This window comes from Excalfactoria chinensis, chromosome 1, assembly GCF_039878825.1.
Source record: "Excalfactoria chinensis isolate bCotChi1 chromosome 1, bCotChi1.hap2, whole genome shotgun sequence".
Classification (NCBI taxonomy): domain Eukaryota; kingdom Metazoa; phylum Chordata; class Aves; order Galliformes; family Phasianidae; genus Excalfactoria; species Excalfactoria chinensis.
This window is the reverse complement of record NC_092825.1, coordinates 38226557-38246664: the sequence shown is the minus strand read 5'-3', so window position 1 is coordinate 38246664 and position 20108 is coordinate 38226557. Positions and strand designations below refer to the sequence as shown.

Genomic DNA, 20108 nt, shown 5'->3' with positions numbered 1-20108 from the left:
CCTAACAGAGTTACATTTTTCATTGAAAATATGGCTGTCACCATTCCTCAGTAGTCTGATTGCTTGGAGATTTTCTGTCATGAGATGCATTCTTCAAAAATAGCTAGCAACTCATTTGGTTTTGCCAGAAAATCCAGTGTGCTTGGCATCCATGAAGGTTTTCCTTTCCCATGTTTTTCTGTGGGCAGTGATGATACAGCAGTGGTAGGGAAAAATCTTTTCAAAACAAAGTGTTGTGTTTTGCCAAGAAAAAGGGAGTTAATAATAAAACTCTTTATCTATGCTTGGCATTCCTTAGGGAGCAAGACTGAGGCCTGTTTGAGTAAAAGAGAAGACTGTGCTATACTCATACTATCTAACTTTGGGCAATTCACATGAATATTAAGACCTGCACTACAAAGTAATGCCTTCTTCACTGGTATGTTAGGGATCTTGAACTTTTAACTTCAAGTACTCTAAATTGTATTTAAGTTAGATAAGATATGGAAAGAATTCAATTTCTGATTCAGGTAAAGATCTGGTGCAGATTCTGGATCACAGCTGCTCTTTACTGATCTATGTTCTCTTTTTTTTCTTCACTGTGGGGCTGTTTTTTCCATTGAGTAGGATATTTTCATAGAATCGTTAAGGTTGGAAAAGACCTTTAAGATGACCAAGTCCAACCATCGATGCACTGAATAAAGCCCACTGAACCATGTCACTAACTGCTACATCTACATTTGATCTCGTTTTTTTACAGCTGTTAGGAAACTTGCCCTATTCACCAAGCTCAGATCTTCCTTACATCATGATGGTTTGCTGTTTGTCCTAAGGGGGCTCTTCTTCTAGAGACTATTAGTTTGCATCTTTCTTTTCACCTTAGGCTTTAGGAGCATTTTTTTTTTAGCTTAAACTAATTCTTGAAGCATACTTAACATGCAGATAAACCCATATGATGATTTTTTTGCTAGAGTTGCCAACTTTTCAGAGACAATATGATAAAAAAAAAATTAAAAAAAAAAATCATGTATTTTTTAGAATGTCAGAAGAGTGCATTTCTATTTCCTCACTCCAAAATAAGGTTTATCAAATCCAGTTTTTCATTATTATTAGAAAATATTAGTGCAGCTATCAAGCTGTCATGCTTCAAATCTGTATTTTTGACCCAATACCTGCTTTGCAAACTAAATTCTGTCTTTAGTGATAGACATTTGTCTAAATCTGCAGTTGTGGTGTATTTGAAAAGACTGGATCTGTAGTCTTTCATGTTGTTTGAGTGAATCTGAGGGGGAAAAAAACCTCATATTTACCCAGTGATGCTTTGGTGCTAATTCTTTGGCTGTCTGAGCAAGTGTTGCCACTTACTTTTAAGGAATCCTGGCTGTATTTTATTGTTTGTTTGTTTTTAATCTACCATATGTGTTGCTTTAGTTCCTTACAAATTGAAAGGTTTTCTTACAATAAAGAAACTGAGTGGTTTTGCTTTGTTTTGATGGTTTTTGGGTGAGGAGTGGAGGTGGATTTTGGATTTTTTATAAACTTTTGGGTATCTCATGTATGAACACATTACTTCCACATCCTGATGCAATATGAGAGAGCTCTGCATCTGCAAGTCATTGCAGTTAATTCACTTTATATGACACAGATGTAATACACTACTTTTCAGATTCTTTCAGGAGAAGACTAAAATCGGCCTTCTGTTTTGCCTCTTCCTCACTCATAGCATCTTAGCTATTTTCAGTGGAAAAGCTTCCAACTCCTCTTTACTGATATCCTCCACCTTTGGGCTGCATTCCCAAGGTGCAGTTTCACTGCCTGCATCTGCCATTGCTTACGGCTTTCTCACATGATGTTAATGTGAAGCTGAACTGACTTCTGACATCTGGCTGTTGCCCTAAATTGTCATGAACAAGGGAGAAAAAGACTAAACACTTGCTAATTTGTCTTTGCTGCTGCTTGGCAGCATCATAAGCAGCCCCAGTTCCTGAAACTGTATAGATCATGAAAGTAGCACTGCATTCTGCATGTTTGTTTGATATGCCTGTGTCTTTTGAGGACTCAAAGGACTTGGGGATCTTTAAGGGAAAGTAGTAGCACTGCTGCTGAAATCTGTAGCTTGGGCTTCAAACTTATAAGGAAAAAAAAAGCAAGACATGCAAACCAATGTATATGTATCCCAAGTAAAATTTATTTGTACACATATTTCTTGTTCTGATGTTTTTCAGATAATAACTGTTCTCAGAGCTTACTTGCACAGTACCTAGCTCATGTGGTGTTGAGTTTTAATGAAATTTAAATAACAATTATTGTAGGACAGTAATAATGCATATGATGGCCCTGACCATTTCAGGACCTATAGTGTAGTACCTTCAGGGAGGGAAAGAGGCAGACTGTGGGTAAGCTGGCCCAACACAGTAAAATTAAATCTCCCAGGAATCAGTAGTATCATATGCCTATCCCACTCACATAGTCAAGTTCAAGCTGCATATTTTCAACATCTTCTCTAGATGGATAAATCACAGAATCACCAAGGTCGGAAGAGGTCTACAAGATCATCCAGTCCAACCATCATCCATCACCAATAGTTCTCACTAAACCATGTCCCTCAACACAGTGTCTAAACATTCCTTGAACACCTCCAGGGACAGTGACTCCACCACCTCCCTGGGCAGCCCATTCCACTGTGTGCCTGAACACTCTTTCAGAGAAGCAGTATTTCCTAATGTGCAGCCTGAATCTCCCCTGGAACAATTTGATGCCATTCCCTTTAGTCCTATCACCAGTTACATGAGAGAAGAGGCCAACCTCCAGATCACTACGACCTCCATATAAGAATTATAGAAAGTGATAAGGTCACCCCTGAGCCTTCTCTTTAATATTTAAAGTCAGCTACCAATTTGAGAACAGTTCTACTCAAGCACTTTGTAGCTTAACAAGTATCTATTTCTGTGCTCATTTTTGTTCTCGGTGAACGTTTTTATCTTAAGACTGTGAGAAAAATCAATGTGTGACAATGTTGACTGTATTTATTGAGCTTATAGAATTAGGTTATAGATGTAGAAGTATCATAGTATCATAGTATCGTGCGAGCTGGAAGGGACCTTAGAGATCATCGCGTCCAACTCCCGGGATTCGAGCCCTCTAGTGTAGCAGAGCGGCACTTCTACCGCTTGCGCCACAGGGGGATTTGAACCCGGGCCCTCCGGTGTTGCAAATGGCGGTTCTAACACCGTGCGCCACCGGGAGCACACTAAGTGGTACTTAACCTGTAGAAAATAGAATATGAAATTTGTTTTGTGGGATCTAGGATTTAGGTTGTTAATCTCAGCAGACATATTGTTGCTGGAATTAAAATGGGCAGAACTTTAATGAAAAAACCTCATTCCATTTGTACTGTTGGGTAACAGAGTGCTTTTATGTGCTTCTTATTTTTCTCTTTAAAGTTTCCTGGACCATTTAGAATCATAGAATCCTTAGAGGTGGCAGGAACCTCTGAAGGCCGTCTGGTCCAACTCCCCTGCAATGATGCCTCAGACATTCCCAACTCTCAGAGGCCCAATTCATCCCCCTAAGCTGGGTTTGTCTTACTGTAGGCAGTAAATGTGCATGCAGGAACTGCTGTGACTTCCATCCCCTCAACCTGGGCTGATGTGGGAAGATGTCTGGCAGCTGGGTAATTAGAAAAGCAGAATTAAAGTACTTCAGGTGTATTTAGCTTGGGGTAATTTTTTCTTTTTCTTTTTCTTTTTCTTTTTTTTTTTTTCATTTACTTTACTTCTCATTCCTTCTTTTCAATAGCATCAATAAAATTACTTGGAACTGCACCTGGAACATAAAAATCAGTTCTTCATGCTTCATAACACACATTACAGAGAACAGAGATGTAGTCAGCGTGATTTCCACAGGGTTTGTAAACCAATTAGAGTAACATTCAAATATGTATGTTTTTATATGGTATGAATTCAGCTTCCCCTTTGTTTTCTGCACTTGAGAAAAAAACAAACAAACAAACAAAAAAAAAACCAACATAGTTCGAAAAGACTCTACATGAAGGAGTTTTGGGCAATTAGGCAAGGAAATATTTTTCTTTCTTTAACTATGAACTAGTCAGACAGTTCCTTTTTTAGACAACTTCTATCAACTGAATGTTTAATGATGGAATATATGCCTGAATTATTTCTGTGCAACACAGAGACATGATTCTGGATTATTTTAATGGCTCTATGAACCTAAGCACTGCTTCTGTGATCACTGTTCTGAATCATTACTTTCCACAAAAAAAAAAAAAAAAAAATTGTCCAGAGCTCTACATTCAAGTCACTATTTTATAGCCTAAATATATAAGGATTATCTCTTATTATCTCTTTAAAATGCTTAATTATGTATTACTTCACTGTATATCAACATGTAACAGTAGTGTGGGAAGAGTTCTGTCCTTCAAGGTTTATTATTATATATATATATTAATATTACATATTAGGTTTTAATGGACAGATATTGCAAATTTTTAGATGTAGTTTTAACTCTACAGAGACAGCAAGTTCCCTGTAGCTCAGTGGAAATATTCCCATGTACAAAGTCATGTACGTACAGTACATTGTACATACCATTTATGTACTAGAGGGTTCCTATTGATTTTTTAATTTCTTTTTACATTTTTTGTTGTAGATCATAATCATAGAATTGTAGAATTACTTAGGTTGGAAAAGATCATCGAGTACAACCACAACCTAACCATACTACCCTAACTCTAGTAACCCTCTGCTAAATCATCCCTGAACACCACATCCAAATGGTTTTTAAACACATCCAGGGATGGTAACTCAACCATCACCAAATAATTCATGTAGTGTATGTACAGGTGACTAGGTATAGATGTGTGCGTGTATATTGGTAAAACTTATACCAAATTTTCTTATATACCTTTATGTTTATGCAACTATAAATGTTATTGTGGCTTGCATCAGAAGTAGAATGTACAGCAGGACACAGGGAAGAGATTGTCCTTCTATGCTCGGCACTGGTGAGACCGCATCTCAAGCACAGTGTTCAGTTTTGGGCCCCTCGTGACAAGAATATTGAGTTGCTTGATTATCAGCAACAAAGCTGGTGAAGGGAATGGAAAACAAGACACTTATGGAGTGACTGAGGAAACTGGGACTGTTTAGTCCTGGAGATGAGAAAGCTGAGGGGAGAACCTCATTGCTCTCTACAACTGTCTGAAAGGAGGTTGCAGAGAGGAGGATATCAGTATCTTTTTTCAGCTCACAAATGAAAGGAGGGGAGGAACAGATTCAAGTTGCACAAGAGGAGGTTTAGGTTGGATATGACTGCTTGGTCAAGCACTGGAAGGGGATGCACAGGTCACCATACTTGGAGGTATTTAAGACACGTATACATGGGATAATGATTTAGTGATGGGACTTGGTAGTGTTAGGTAGATTGCTGTACTTGCTCTTTAGGGTCTTTTCCAAGATAAATGATTCTATGATCCTGTGATTTTATATTGTGTCTTACATATATAAATGTAGTACATATATAAATGTAGTATGGCTTTTTTTTTTTGCATATATACATGCTCAGACAGATTAATTCCGGTCAGACTCCTTTCTTCTTGCTTAAATTTTAAAGCCATTTTCAACTCTGTAGAGGTAACAGTACAATTCTGATATTTTAGGACCATTTGTTTTCTTGCCATATTTACACTGTCATTACACTTCACTAAATGTCTAACTGAATGGAAAGATATGATTTAAGAAAGATGTTCATATATTACAAGATGGTTTATGTGGAGGAAGGAAAATGAATGATATATATTTTGGTTCAGCAATAAAAGATCCCTTTCTGTCACAGATCCTACTGAAAGCTTCTGTTAATAAGCCTCTCACAAAGATATCTCCTATGGGAAGACGAAATTATAATGCATTAGATTAAGTGGAAAGTTTGTTGATATTGCACCATGTTTTTTGATTGTTTTTCTCAGGAAGGAAATAACGCATATCATTGTTTTCTATTACAAATGTAACTTGAAACTACAGTGGCTTAAAAAAAGAAAGACACAAATAAACAAAATAAAAAGTATTCATTCTGTAGATTCTGCAATACTAAACATTTTTCTGCATGTGTGTATCATTAGAATATAGATTAAACTAGTTTCAGTGTTGAAGATACTGCTCACTGAAGTAATGATATTAGTTGCATGGCACAGCATATGTAGTAGGCTTCACTTCTTCAGGATAGACTTCATTGCAGCCAGTTTCCTAGTCTGTGTGGGGTGGTTGTTGCAGAGAATAGATGATGCATTCCACTGTGAAATATAAGTGTTTTGAAATATTTAATCTTATGCATGTTGGAAATGTTTTCCTTCCACTGCTAAGGGAACATACACTTTCTAGAGGAAAGTGCCTTCTATCTCTACTAGTATCAAGAAAGAAGGTTCCTTTTGTTTGTTTGTTTGTTTGTTTTTAATTATTATTTTTTACATTGAAGGTAGCTCATACACCTTTCTAAGTATGACCCCCACAAAGAGATGACACAAGCATGAGGGAATAAACTGTAATTAATGCAAGTAACTGAAATTTTCAGTAGACTATAAAACCTAAATAGCATTTTGGAATGTGATGACTGATGTAATAATAGACACCACAAAATTATCAAGAAGCACCAAATATTGTTCTGATGGAGAGTTTTTATCTCCCAACTGGGTGAAGAAAGGGTCCACCATTTAGGATATAGATTGAAAATAAATATGTCCCTGTGTATGTGGGCGATTCACATTGAATAGTAAGTGAAGCGTTCATCCCAAGTCAGAATAGATGCACAATTTAGACCTTAATTTTTGGTATTTTCTCACCCCGTTGACCCTGTTGTCTCCTATGATAAATTCAAACGCTTATTCATTTTCTCAGGGAGGAAAACCAAACTATAATAGAAAGCTTCATTAATATTAATTCTAATGGATTCCAGTTACCAGAGTACAAAGTACTAAGTAGGTGGTATAATATTAAATGCTTTTGTTAGTAGAATAAATATTTTATAAACATGCATAAGAATTGCTACATTACTTATATTGCATAACTCAATCATAAATTTTGTCTCTAAATTTTCAAATGATAATAAAATATATGCATAACGTATATATAAAACACATCCTTAGCATGTGTAGTTTGAAGGCAAACAATTTTAGAAATAATGCACAGGTTTCATACTTCTTACCTGAATATTTTCATTTCATTTCTCTTCTCTTAAACTTGACATTTTAAGTACAATGACTCCGGTTGCATAGAAGATAACCAAATTGTAAGGAAATGGCCTTACAGTATTGAAATATCAAGAATCACTCATTTCTATATTTCCATAGTAGACCAGAAGAATAAAAACACCCAACATTAAGCCTATCAGTTGCTAGAATTGAAGACAGTTCATTTTATACCTTAAATTAATAAAGCTTCATTGAGGTTTTATAATAGAGAAAAAGGGGGAAATAGTTATAACATAATATGATGTTATGCTAAAATCACTCAGAGTCTAGTGTTGTTAAATCAGTGATGTGCAGCAAAGATGAATTGGTTTACAGTGTGCAGATGCAGCAGTCAAAAGTGTACAGTAGTCCACCTTTCACACAAAAGGACAGTATTGTCTTAAATTATCAGATATGCAATGTACTTATATGTATGAAAGTTTAAAAAATGTGCAAAAATGTGTAAGTTTACACATTAATCCACATACATTTGTTTGAACTTTTTTGATAGTTGAGTATGTATGAACATTGAAGTTAAATTTAATGAATATTAATGTTAAAGAGAGATGTGTAAAACAGATAATGAATAACATTGTTAATGTATGTTTTCTTGTGATATTTTTTATTTATGAAAGTGTCATGCTAACATAATGTGGGCTGTGTTTTCTTTACAAAATTCAGTATCAAAAGTCATGTTAAAAATCCACCTAATCATTATCCATGAGTTGATCACAAATTTGCTTTGCATGGAAATATTATTTTCAAAAGTAGCCACTTAATATGAAGTGAAATTTCTTTCAAAAACAATCAAATGCAGTATAAAACACTTTCAATACTTTAAGGCTCTGAATCTGAAGAAGGGAAATCTGAGACAAGCAAGCTAAGAATTTGCCAGCGTAGATGGAGAGTTTTGCTTAAAATTCAAAATTTGCTCTTTTTGTTCCCAGTGATATCATAATTCTACTCTAAAGCACTGGAAGTTTGAAGTCATTTAAAATATTTAAAAAACTTGCAAATCCCAATATGAAGTGCATTAGCAATATTTTTCATAGATAGATATGTGCCTGTGGCTGATGTTAAAAATACTGAAAATGGGCACATTTTTATTTCCTGCATCAATAAGTTATAATATATTGTCAAATTAAAATTCACCATAAGTTATAGTAGCAAGATTATTATAAAACACATCTTGCAATGTGTTGGAATTTTCAAATGTTATATTTTTCTATTAGAGATACTTGAACACTAAAATACTGATCATTCAAATGTCTGTTAGTTCAGAATATTGGGTTTTCTGATATGAGTTGGTAAATAGTCACAGAATTTAAGTTGCTCAGTAATTATTTTGAGAGATAATGCAGCTCAGTTTTAATTAGGTTGAACATTGTGTGTATCGTTACGTACTCTCTCAATGATGGAAGGAAAAAGTTTGGAGAGTTAGTCTGTAACTCTTTTTTTTTCAAAGTTGGCAGTCAGAATGGATTGAACCAGATGTATAAAATGTACTTGTAGAAATTTGTGAAATTTTTTTCTGCTCACTCCCTCTAAATTGAGATTTGCAGAAATGTCAGATTGCCTACTAGTAAGGGTTGTTGTTAAAGAAGGATGCGATATGTTAGGCTCTGCAACAACACATGAAAAAATTAAGGAAAAAAGGAAGGAAAATAGTACTTCAAGCTAAAATAATACATTATTCAGATATCTGAAGGGACTTTCAGATTTCTGACAGCATACGGCTTTTTTTCCATAAAATTTTTCATTGCTGTGATAAAGAAGTCTGAGGGATCATGAAAAAATTGTCAGTTTCATAGATAAATTCTTCCTTGTAATTCAGTAACTTTACTATTTTATTAGTGTGTCTGCTTATAAGAAGTTTTAATATTAGTAATTTGGAAGAGAAAATCCTACTTTCCTTCTTCCTTGCAAATAATTTGCTCTGTGTAGAGAACTTTTTAAAATTAATTTTTCTTTAATTTTTTTAATTTTTAAATTAAAAAGAATTTTAAAGTTAGCCACGGAGCTACAATTATTTATCCAACGTTATCTGACTATTTAGCAGTGCTTCAGAGTTCTCTTCTGCAGAACACAGTACAACACACACAAGTGTTATGTTGTTCTCAGCACCTCGTAAGTCAGGAGAGGTAACAATACTTTAAATTTTATTTGTGAATGTCATTTAAGCCACATTTTTTATCTCTCAGATCTTGCTTGAATGATGGTAATAACATTCATCTTATTAGCGTGGTGTAATTTAAATATTCTGTAGCACTTTTCAAAATTCTGTTCCATTTAGCAGAATCTCTGTTGCCCCCTTTTTCAGATGACGGTTGCTGCTGGTACGAGCATTGAGAATAACATTCAAAGGACCATATCCTGCCCTAATGTATGTTTTACATATCTTGGATTTCTGTGTAATTTAAATGCAAAGCCTCCTTTTGTGACTGGGAATTTATTGTCCAGAGATGCCTGTCATCTTGAGGTTACTTTATACTATATATTTATATATATATATTAGGGTCACTGAATATTGTACTACAAGTGAGGTCTTAGCCTATCAAAATGCTGAATTGCTGTCTTTTTTTTTTTTCCTCTGTATGATTTGATAGCACTGCTAAATAAAGACAGTGATAATGTATTCACAGATCCTTCTGAATTTACCTTGCTTCCCTCCCAGCTCAATGCTCTTGTCAGTTGAAATCAGCAGAACAGCAGTAAACAAAATGAGGAAAGCAATGAGAGGCTATATTTATTCAACTTAATCTTGTTCTAAATTGGATTTTAATATGAAGATGTGTAATACTAAATTTGGAAGAAAGGTAATTTCATTTTTCTTGCTTAAACAAATATATCCCATGGCTAAGTACAGAAAAGGGGAGTTGCTACTGCAGAAGAAAGTGGAGTAAAAAATCTTATTTGTTAACAGGAGAAGCAATTCATTCACTTGTAGTATAATAGGTTGTATATCTTTTTTTTACTATATCTATTCAGTAAATTGAAAGTCACTGAACCAAAACTGAGATTGTACACATGAATGCAGAAATATTAATGGGAATTGGGATTTACTTTTGAGAAAAGAATTTGGTTCCTTGTTACACATAAACTATTTTTTTTTTATCATATAATGTGTTTAATCATTTGCTTTTCAGCTAAAAGTTATCTTTTTTTTTTTCTTTTTTTTTTCTTTTATCAGGAAGTTTCAGAAGAAATTCTGGATAAACATTTCTTTCACTTTAATTTCTTTTAAGACATAACATACAATTGAAGTATGAGTACAATATAGTTAAAGTAACTTATAGCTAAGAGAAAAGGTACTGTGATTTAACATAGAGGGAATGAAAAGAGAAAAGGTACTGTGATTTAACATAGAGGGAATGAAGTATGTTCTTGCCAATATGAAAAAGAAAAAAAACAAAAAAGAAAACAAAAAAACCCACACAGAACAAACTTTTTTTTTTTTTCTTTTTTTCTTTTTTTCTTTTTTCTGGAATGCTTATGCTCCTAAAGGAACTTTGAGAAACTATTTCTACTGTAGTGTAAGAAAATTATACATCTGACTTCTTGAATCATTATGCATTTCTGAATATACCCCTTGAACAGACCAATGCTGTAACTTCTTGACTATGATTTGTACAGCTAGAGTCAGCATGGTTGTGATGAGCAGCAGTTGGACTAGGTGATCTTAGTGCTCTTTTCCAACCTTATTGACTCTATGATTCCACCTTCACAGTTGCTTCTACACAAAGTGTGAATTTATGCATGACTAATTCCCAAACTCTTCCAGATTCCCAGCATTATTTTAACTTTGGCAGGGCAGTTTTAGTATTTCAGTCTGGAAACAGTACTTTTTATTATGAGACATAATAACAGATCACAAGCATGGAAAAATGCAGAATTCTGTACCATTACTTCAGAAACTCTTTTCTTTTGTCTTTCAACTTCTTTTCTTAAAAAAAGAAAAACCAAAACATTAAAAGAGGTTCTAAATAGATGTTTTCTTAAAAGAATGGCAGACATCAACCTCTTCATTCTTTGGAATATATTCTGTATTGCCAAAATCAGCACACAATCCATTAACTGATACCGAACCAAGAATGACTGCGTTCCTGCCTTTAGAAATCAAAAGCTTTTTAAAATTATTTTAGTTGTTCTCTTTGGAAGAAAAAAAAAAAAAAAAAAAAGTATTGAACAGAATGAGGGTAAAATTTAGAATTTATTACACACTCTAACTCCGTCTCCTGGTTTTCCTGTCTAAAGTTTAATATCAAATTTATTGTAGCTATCTCTGCTGTAGAGACAGTGGAGGTTCGAGTTAGGATCACCTGTCAGCTCATGAGGATATCAGTCATCATAGTATCATCATAGTATCGTGCAAGTTGGAAGGGACCTTAGACATCATCGAGTCCAACTCCCAGGATTCGAGCCCTCTAGTGTAGCAGAGCAGCAGTTCTACCACTTGCGCCACAGGATTCGAACCCAGGCCCTCCAGTGTTGCAAGCGGCGGTTCTAACACCGTGCGCCACCACACAGTCTTTGTCCATTGACTGAAAACGGGAACTAAGAGCACGTCTTGGCTTAGATGCCTTGCTTATATAGGTGATTAAAATCATGTAATACAAACTCTGCTTCCCTAGTTTAAGCCACTGTTTAGAACAAAAATTACCTCACCAGACTGCAGCCTACTAAAATCTTCATGTTCATTTAAGCTATGATACAGCTGCTTCTTTCAATGGAGAAAACAAAGAACATGCCCTTAAAATGACATGGAGGAATTCTGACTGAAGGGTCTTCTCCTCTTAATTTAGGCAGTAAATTGAGTGTGTATGACTAGACATTAAAGACCATTCTCAAAGCTGAATCATGGGAAAAGGAAATAATTCATGTAGCAGTGAAAAATCTTGAAATTCATTGAAAGAATAGGTGTAGAGTTCAATATTTTCTTCTGAATTCTCTCCACAAACTGCAAAGAAATAGTAAGAGATCTTTTATAAAAAATTTATTTCCTGTTCTAGATTTCACTTTTACTGTGAACACTAAGAGCAAAACCTTTCATATTTAAAACTATTATTTATTTTCTTCTGTGGAGATAACCAGCTCAGTCATAAGGGGTGTGAAACAAGCTCTTGCCATTGTCATTTAATTATATCCAAATCATCAGTAGGTGAAGAGCTGTCATTTTAGATTCTTACTGTATAAATGCATGGAAGCAACTTAATTCTTAACACTGAAGACTCCTAACAAGGAGTTGCAGTATTTGTTCTACCTCAGACCTCAAAACGATTCTCAGTGAAAATTTATCTTGTGCAGATGAGTTTTTAGGCTTGAATTCCCCAAATTTGTTTCTAATTTTATCAGATTTTGTAATTTACTCCAAAGCATCCTGTTCAGAGACAAAATATAATTCTTACCAACAGCTACACATCATCCAAATGCATTACAAATAGATGACTTCCAGTCATCAGTCTTGCTGCAAGCTTTGTAGTTACCTCTTCACTCAACATCTTGCAGGGAAAACAGGAAGGGAAGGCAGTTATATTTCACATGTACTTCTCTTGGCATGAGGTCTTCCTAGGACAATGTAACAACTACAAAAGCAGATCCAGCTTCATCTTTTTATAAAACAGTGTAACTAAAAATTGTCAATTTGATGGATAACCAAAAAAGGTTTTATTCCTTTCTGAATCCTCTGGCCTCCTGATGATTGGGAACCATTTATAAAGCTCTTCACTACTGAATAAAGACAGGTTTCTTAGACTTTTTCCACAAGTGCACTTATATTAAGACTGATTGTTCTTTAGCTAATTTAATGCACTGTTTTATATATGAAAAAGTACATTAATTAAATATTTTTATTATTTCTAATGTTCCATTGAAATCCAAATCTGCAATTAGCTGTATGAACTCTAACTGGTGTTAACATTATGAAATGCAAAGTTGAAACTTTGTTTGAATACATGTTAAGTTTTCAGTTACTGGATTACTTATTCTGCAGTGTTTTACAGTTTCTTGTAATTACTGTGAATTGCACAAGTTTATATTTCTGCTGTTTGTAAAAGAGATAACTGTGAGCCAACTGGATGTCCTCAATGGAAAACATTCTCACAAGTTTAAAATTTTCAGTCAATATATACTGTACTAAGTCAGCATTTTAATTATATGACACCGTGCAGCAGGCAAACTATGACCTAGTTGCCATAATGGAAATGTGGTGGGATTGCTCCCATGACTGGAGAGCTGCAATGGATGGTTACAAACCCTTCAGGAAGCATAGGCAAGGAAGGAGAGTTGGAAGTGTGGCTCTCCACATTAGGGAATGCTTTTATACTACTGAGATTGTGACTGGGGACAATAAAGTTGAATCTCCATGGGTGAAGATCAGAGGAAGGGCTGACAAGGCAGACGTCCTGGTGGGCGTCTGTTATAGACAGCCATACCAGGATGAAGAGACCGACGAGGTGTTCTATAAGCAGCTGGCACGGGCTGCACAGTCGCCAGCCCTTGTCTTCATGGGGGACACCAACATATGCTGGGAGTACAGCACAGTGCAGAAGAAGCAGTCTAGGAGATTTCTGGAATACATAGAGGATAACTTCCTGAGGCAGCTGGTGAGAGATCCCATGAGGGGAACTGCCCTGCTAGATCTGATGTGGAGGCTGGTGGCTGTCTTGGACAGAGTGACCACGAAATGGTAATGTTCTCAATTCTTGGTGGAGTCTGGATGGGGAATAGCAAAACTGCTACCTTGGACTTCTGGAGGGTGGACTTTGAATTGTTCAAGAGACTAGTAGGGAGAGTCCCCTAGCATTCAGTCTTAGTGAGTAAAGGGGTCCAAGAGAGCTGATTGCTCTTCAAGAAGGAAGTCTTAAGGGCTCAGGAGCAGGCAGTCCCTCTGAGCAGCAAAATGAGCCAGTGGGGAAGACCAGCATGGATGAATAGGGAGCTATTTTTGAGGATCTGGGAAAAAAAGAGAATCTTTTTCCCTTTCTGTGGAAGAAGGGATGGGCAACTCAGAATGAATACAAAGAAGTCATTAAGATGTGTAGAGGGAAAATCTGAAAGGCAAAAGCCCAGCTTGAATTTAGCCTGCCTGCTGGGGTAAAATGGAACAAGAAACTATTTTATAAACACATCAAAAATAAGAGGAGGATAAAGGAGAATATCCACTCTTACTGGATGAGGCTGGGAATGTGACCACTGAGGATAAGAGAAAGGCGGAGGTTCTGAATGCCTTCTTTATGTCTGTCTTTAAAAGTCAGACCAGTTATCCTCAGGGTACTCCTCTCTCTGACCTGGTAGTCTTGGCTGGAGAGCATGCTAACCTCCCTGTGATTCTGGAAGAAACAGTCAGAGACTTACTACTCCAACTGGACTGCCACAAGTCCATGGGGACAGACTAGATCCATTAGATCCACCTGAGAGTGCTGAGGGAACTGGCAGAGGTGATAGCTGAGTCGCTTTCCATCATATATCAGCACTCCATGTTGACTGGTGAGGTCCCAGAAGACTGGAGGCTCCTATTTACAAGAAAGGTTGTAAGGAGGATCTGGGGAACTACAGGCCTGTTAGCCTGACTGCGGTGCCAGGGAAGGTTATGGAGCAGATTGTCTTGAGGTAGATCATGTGGCATGTGCAGTACGACTGGGGGATCAGGCCTAGCCAGCATGGGTTCATGAAGGGCAGGTCCTGTTTGACCAACCTGATGTAGACTTCAGCAAAACCTTTGACATTGTCTTCCACACTATTCTCCTGGAGAAACCGATAGCCTGTGCTTTGACAAGCTAACCTCTTTGCTGGGTAAATAACTGGTCAGGTCCAGAGAGCAGCGGTGAATGGAGTTAAATCCAGCTGGCAACCAGTCACAAGTGCTGTCCCATGGGAGTTAGCACTGGGACCAGTCCTGTTTAATATCTTTATTGATGACCTGGACAAGGGGATAGAATGCACCCTCAGTAAGTTTGCAGATAACACCAAACTAGAAGTGTTGATCTGCCTGGGTACAGGGAGGCCTCTTAAAGGGATCCAGAGGGATCCAGATCTAGATCAATGAGCCAATGGGATGAAGTTCAACATGACCAAGTGCTGGGTCCTGCACTTAAGTTACAGGCAATGCTACTGGCAGGCAGAGTGGCTGGAAGACTGTGTGGAAGAAATGAACCTGGGAGTATTGGTCAGCATTATGCTAAACATAAGCCAGCAGCATACACAGGTGGCCATGAAGGCCAGTGGCATCCTGGCCCCTGGTAGTTAGATCTGGTGAGACTGAACCTTGTCTTTTTAAGCCCCTTGCTACAACAAACTAATTGAGGCCCTGGAGTGTGTCCAGAGAAGGGCAGTGAAGCTGGTGAGGAGTCTAGAGCAAAAGTCTCATTTGGAACAGCTGAGGGAACTGGGATTGTTCATTCTGGACGAGGCTCAGGGGAGACCTTATCACTCTCTAGAACTGCCTGAAATGAGGTTGTGGTGAGGTGGGGGTCAGCCTCTTCTCCTGTGATAGGACTAGAGAAAATAGCCTCAAGTTGCACCAGAGGAGGTTCAGGTTTGATATCAGAAAAAATCTCTCATTTGAAAGAGCTGTCAGGCACTGGAATGGACTGCCCAGTGAGGTGGTTGAGTGACCATCCCTGGAGGTGTTCAAAAAAACATTTAGATGTTGTACTAAGGGATGTGGTTTAGTGGAGAAATACTGGTGGAAGGTGGACAGTTGGACTAGATGATCTTGGAGGTCTTTTCCAACCTTGGTAATTCTATGATGAATTTCAAAGTATAATTTTCTGGTCAGTTTCCCACGAAAGAAAAGTATGATTTGAGTGCTGTTTCTCTGCGGTTTACACCTCCACAGTCTTCATTATAGACCTCAATTTCCTTTTACTCCTATGTAAACTTTCTCTTTTCTGTTTCTTATTGCTATAAATTGTCTTACCTGAGAGAAGCTGACTGAAGAAATTGGTATTATAGACAATAGTAATATGACAGTATATTACCTACTCTTGTTCTTTTAGGGGGACAATAAGAGATGCTTAACTGTTACGTTTACTGTCTTTCTTTCATACAAAATGTTACAAACTTTGACCATATCTGTATGTATGTGTTATTTTTATATATTTTCTGTGGAACAACCAATTCTTTCGATGTATGTTTCAGAAAATGAACTAATTCTTAATAAGAAGTAATATATGTAGTTGGTACTCCTAGAGTTCACGTGAGTTATAATATGCCTCAGTGGACATTAGTTGTGGATATATAGTCATTTAAATTGAATACTCTGTCATAGTTTTTATCTCTGTCATTACTTGGTCTGGAAACTGTTCAAGTTAATGGTCAATAAAAAACCAGGACACCTTATATGCAGACCCACTTGATGCAGTTGTGTGACCTTGAGCTTCTGGAAAATAGGTTTATTAATATTTATGTTTTCTTCATTCAAGACAGCAACTTAAATTTGTGGATTTTTTAAGTAAAAATGTTCTTTAAATAATAAATCAGATTTTTTTTTCACTATATATATTTGAAAACAAAGCTAATTATTAATGTTTTAAAAATGCAAAGCAATGCCATTTTTTATTGCATCATTCTTCTACTGTTTCCACGGAAAAGCCACATCTGGTCCATTCAAAAGATAGCTCAACTTCAGGAATTTTTACATAGCTGGTTACAAGTTTGATTTGCCAGTATGTGTGATTCAGGATGCTTTCTTTGGGCAGATGCTTTTATGAGTTGCATAGGCTAATGTGTGTAAAATTTTAATACCAAATGATTACCTTATGGCTCTTGACAAGATATATGGCATACATTGAGATATTTTATACAGTTCTGTAGAAATACAGCAATTCACCCATTGTTTTATCCAATTCTACTGCTACGCAGCATGTTTTGAAAGCACTGTTTTTCATTCCTTTTCAGTTCTTTCCACTACTTCAAAAGGTATTTGGGGAATTTTAAAATGAGATAGAGACATGAGAGAAAGCTTTGACAAAATACAGAAAACTTAAAATTTCCTAAATGAGAATGAAACTCTTTCCAATGCTTTCTTGGTAGTTTTTCTTCTATCAGAGATTGAGAGGAAAAGATAATCCCGAACTACCAGACAAAAGAACAGAAAGTCAGAAACCTAAGGATAATTAATCCCCAACCTTTACCAGGGAGCTGTGAAAGCTCCTTGACCTTTCAGCTCAGCTCCTTCTGCTCTCTTTCAGCCTTCAGAGGATTCAAGTATTTCCCTAATAGCGATCTACCTCTTGAAGGTACAAACATGGTTTATGTGATTCACAGAGGACGGCTTATTGGTCTGACACCTCCATGCAGCAGACTCTATAAGCACTCAGATGTGTTTCTTTGCTGATGGGGAAAGTAAAGAAACCAAGTGGATTTTCATTTTCTACCTTTTATTCAAACTCCATAGTTCAATCTTTAGGAGTTACTTCACTAACAAATAAATCTGCAAACAAAAAAGCAAGTTCAGTTAGTTCTCATTCAGCCAATGTACATATTTTTATCACAGTGCTAATCTGGCCATCATCTCTCATTTCCTTGCCATAGGGCCAGCAAACTGCACTGTGTAGAGCTCATGTCAGGCAGTTACCTGGTAGATCTGCCATCTGTCCAGTTCTGTCAAGTGTGTTAAATCCTAAGGTGTAAAGAGAAGGCAGCAGTGCACTACAACTCAGGAAACGTGTCACTGGCAAATGCATGTCTTAGCAACGGTAGACTTTCCTGTTCCTTGCAGGTGTGAGGTTCCCAGAAACTAGGTGCTACTAGGCAGCAGATACACAGGTATGATGCACACAGGACCCTTGTGGCATTTGAATGCCATTGTAGACTGACCTCAACCTGTCTGTTGTGTGTGGCTGTCCGCTCTAGCACCTGGAACATATCCTTCACCTCAGAACATAGCATCACTGCTGCTGTTTCTCACTCTTATTGTTTCCTCCTATAGACTCTGCTTGGTGGTTTTTGGTTAGTTGGTTTGTTTTTCCCTTTCTTAAATACACTTTACTCAGAGCACTTCAGTCAGAGCTGCAAGTCCTAGATATATCCTGCAGTGAGACTGTTGGAGCTGGCTGTGTCTGCCATGGGGCAGCCCCCAGCAGCACTGGGGCATGGTACACAGCTTTCCTGTGCAGATGTCCCAGATACTCAAATGTAGAAACAGGAACAAACACTGCCTGTGTACATCTAATAACCAGGCTTTAAGACTTGTCTTCGAGCTAAAAAGCAGGTCTAAAAACATATTAGCTTTTGAGAAAGGAGCTGCACAGGAACAATTATCTAGCATTTTTTGGTTTATTTTAGACTTTCCTAAACTACCAGTTTCTCTTTTCCTTTCTTTTTTCATTTGTCTTGTTTTGTTTTGTTTTGTTTGTTTTTATTGTTTTCTTCTTTTTTTCCTCTTTCTGCTTCCAAGTTGTATCTTAAGTAGGGGGGATTTTAAGCTGTAGAAAGATCTGGATGTGGAAAGAATCCCTTCCTCAGTTTTTAAGGGAAATCCATATATACAAAGATGTCTCAGGGACATGATTTAGCAGTGCATTGTTAGAGATAGGGTGGTATGGTTAGGTTGCAGTTGAACATGATGATCTTTAAAGTCTTCTCCAACCTGAGCAATTCTATGATTCCATGATTCTATGATTCTATAATTCTGTGATTTTATGATTCCATGTATGTTTGGAAGATGAAAATCTACTCATTGCTTTACTAATATTTTGGTTTTTTAATAATGACACAAATCTTAGTGCAATCACCATCATATATGAAGTCATTGTTCCATGGAAGAGATTTAGTGCATTTTTTTTTTTTTAGTTAAAAGTGATGCTCCTTGATGCTTTCAGCTATTCTGGAATTGGTGTCTTGGAAAACAGATGCATTATAGCCACCACATGCTAATGATAGAGAAATACCTGCTTGGCAAAGGCTAATTGGCAGATTCCATTGTGAGAACGAAAGGATTTCCCTTTGTCCCTTATCCCTCTGCTCTCTTACTCTATTTAAATGTTACAGCTGAGACTTTCCTGACCACCTTTCATACTAAGAGGACTATTAAGAGAACCTGACTTGTTGCTGCAGTCGCGGTTGTCATCCACTTCTAATAATGCAAACACAGTTATATTCAGTTTTGAGGCTCTGTATTCACTTTCACACCATCCTGAGTCAAAGCAAAGGTTTCATTCAAGCATACTTACATCCTACCATTCTTGTTGGTTCTAGCATAAAATCTGCCAAACAAAACCAGCAAAGGTCAAAACTGCCCCCTCAACCAAACTCATCAAAAAATGATTAGCGTGCTTCTTTGAGAACTGAATGTTAAATGGATTTGAAAAATCCTTTAAAAATTGTAATTATCTGACTGCCACATGGCTGTCATGTACTGTGATTCTGTCAGCATTACAATGTGAAGTTTTGTTTAATCAGTTCAAGGCATAGATAATTGCCACTCACTGATCAGTGGAAGTCTGGTAAAAAGCTTGCTGTCAATTGAGACTAGGATTTGAATTACTTGGTATATCTAGGAGCATCTTAGTCATAATCTTTTCTATTTGTTTGTTTTAAATAGTGTGTATATTTGCTGATATTTCAATTACATGTAAGTATCTGACTAAACATCTTCAGCTCTAATTTCTATAAAAAAAGAATTAACTGTGGCTTCTTGTAATCTGATCAGTGCATCAAATCACAGGCTTATTGTCCTGCAGCCAGTAACACCATTATATTTTGGTTTGATATCATGTAAATTTTTATGACTATTATGGATGTTGATTGTAAAGATGTTTCCCCTAAAGATGAAATCTTTCAGAACAATAACTTATTAGAGCACTGGTATTATGATCATAATATTCAGTTTTAATATTGATGTTCAACATTTAAGCAGTGCTGTCCTGGTGCTAAACCTTCACGGTGT

The 20108-nt window shown here is 36.6% G+C and overlaps 1 protein-coding gene across 10 annotated transcripts in view; it reads left to right on the top strand.

Annotated features, from left to right (window-relative positions):
* PPFIA2 (PTPRF interacting protein alpha 2) overlaps positions 1-20108 on the top strand; it is a 286892-nt gene that overhangs the window by 151558 nt on the left and 115226 nt on the right. For 6 of the 10 annotated variants that reach the window (XM_072355401.1, XM_072355370.1, XM_072355410.1 and 3 more), the window contains one exon: positions 9540-9602. The exons of the other annotated variants lie outside the window; for them this stretch is intronic. In XM_072355401.1, coding sequence (XP_072211502.1) covers positions 9540-9602 — 63 coding nt within the window. The remainder of the gene's footprint in view (positions 1-9539; positions 9603-20108) is intronic. 10 annotated transcript variants of the gene reach the window in all.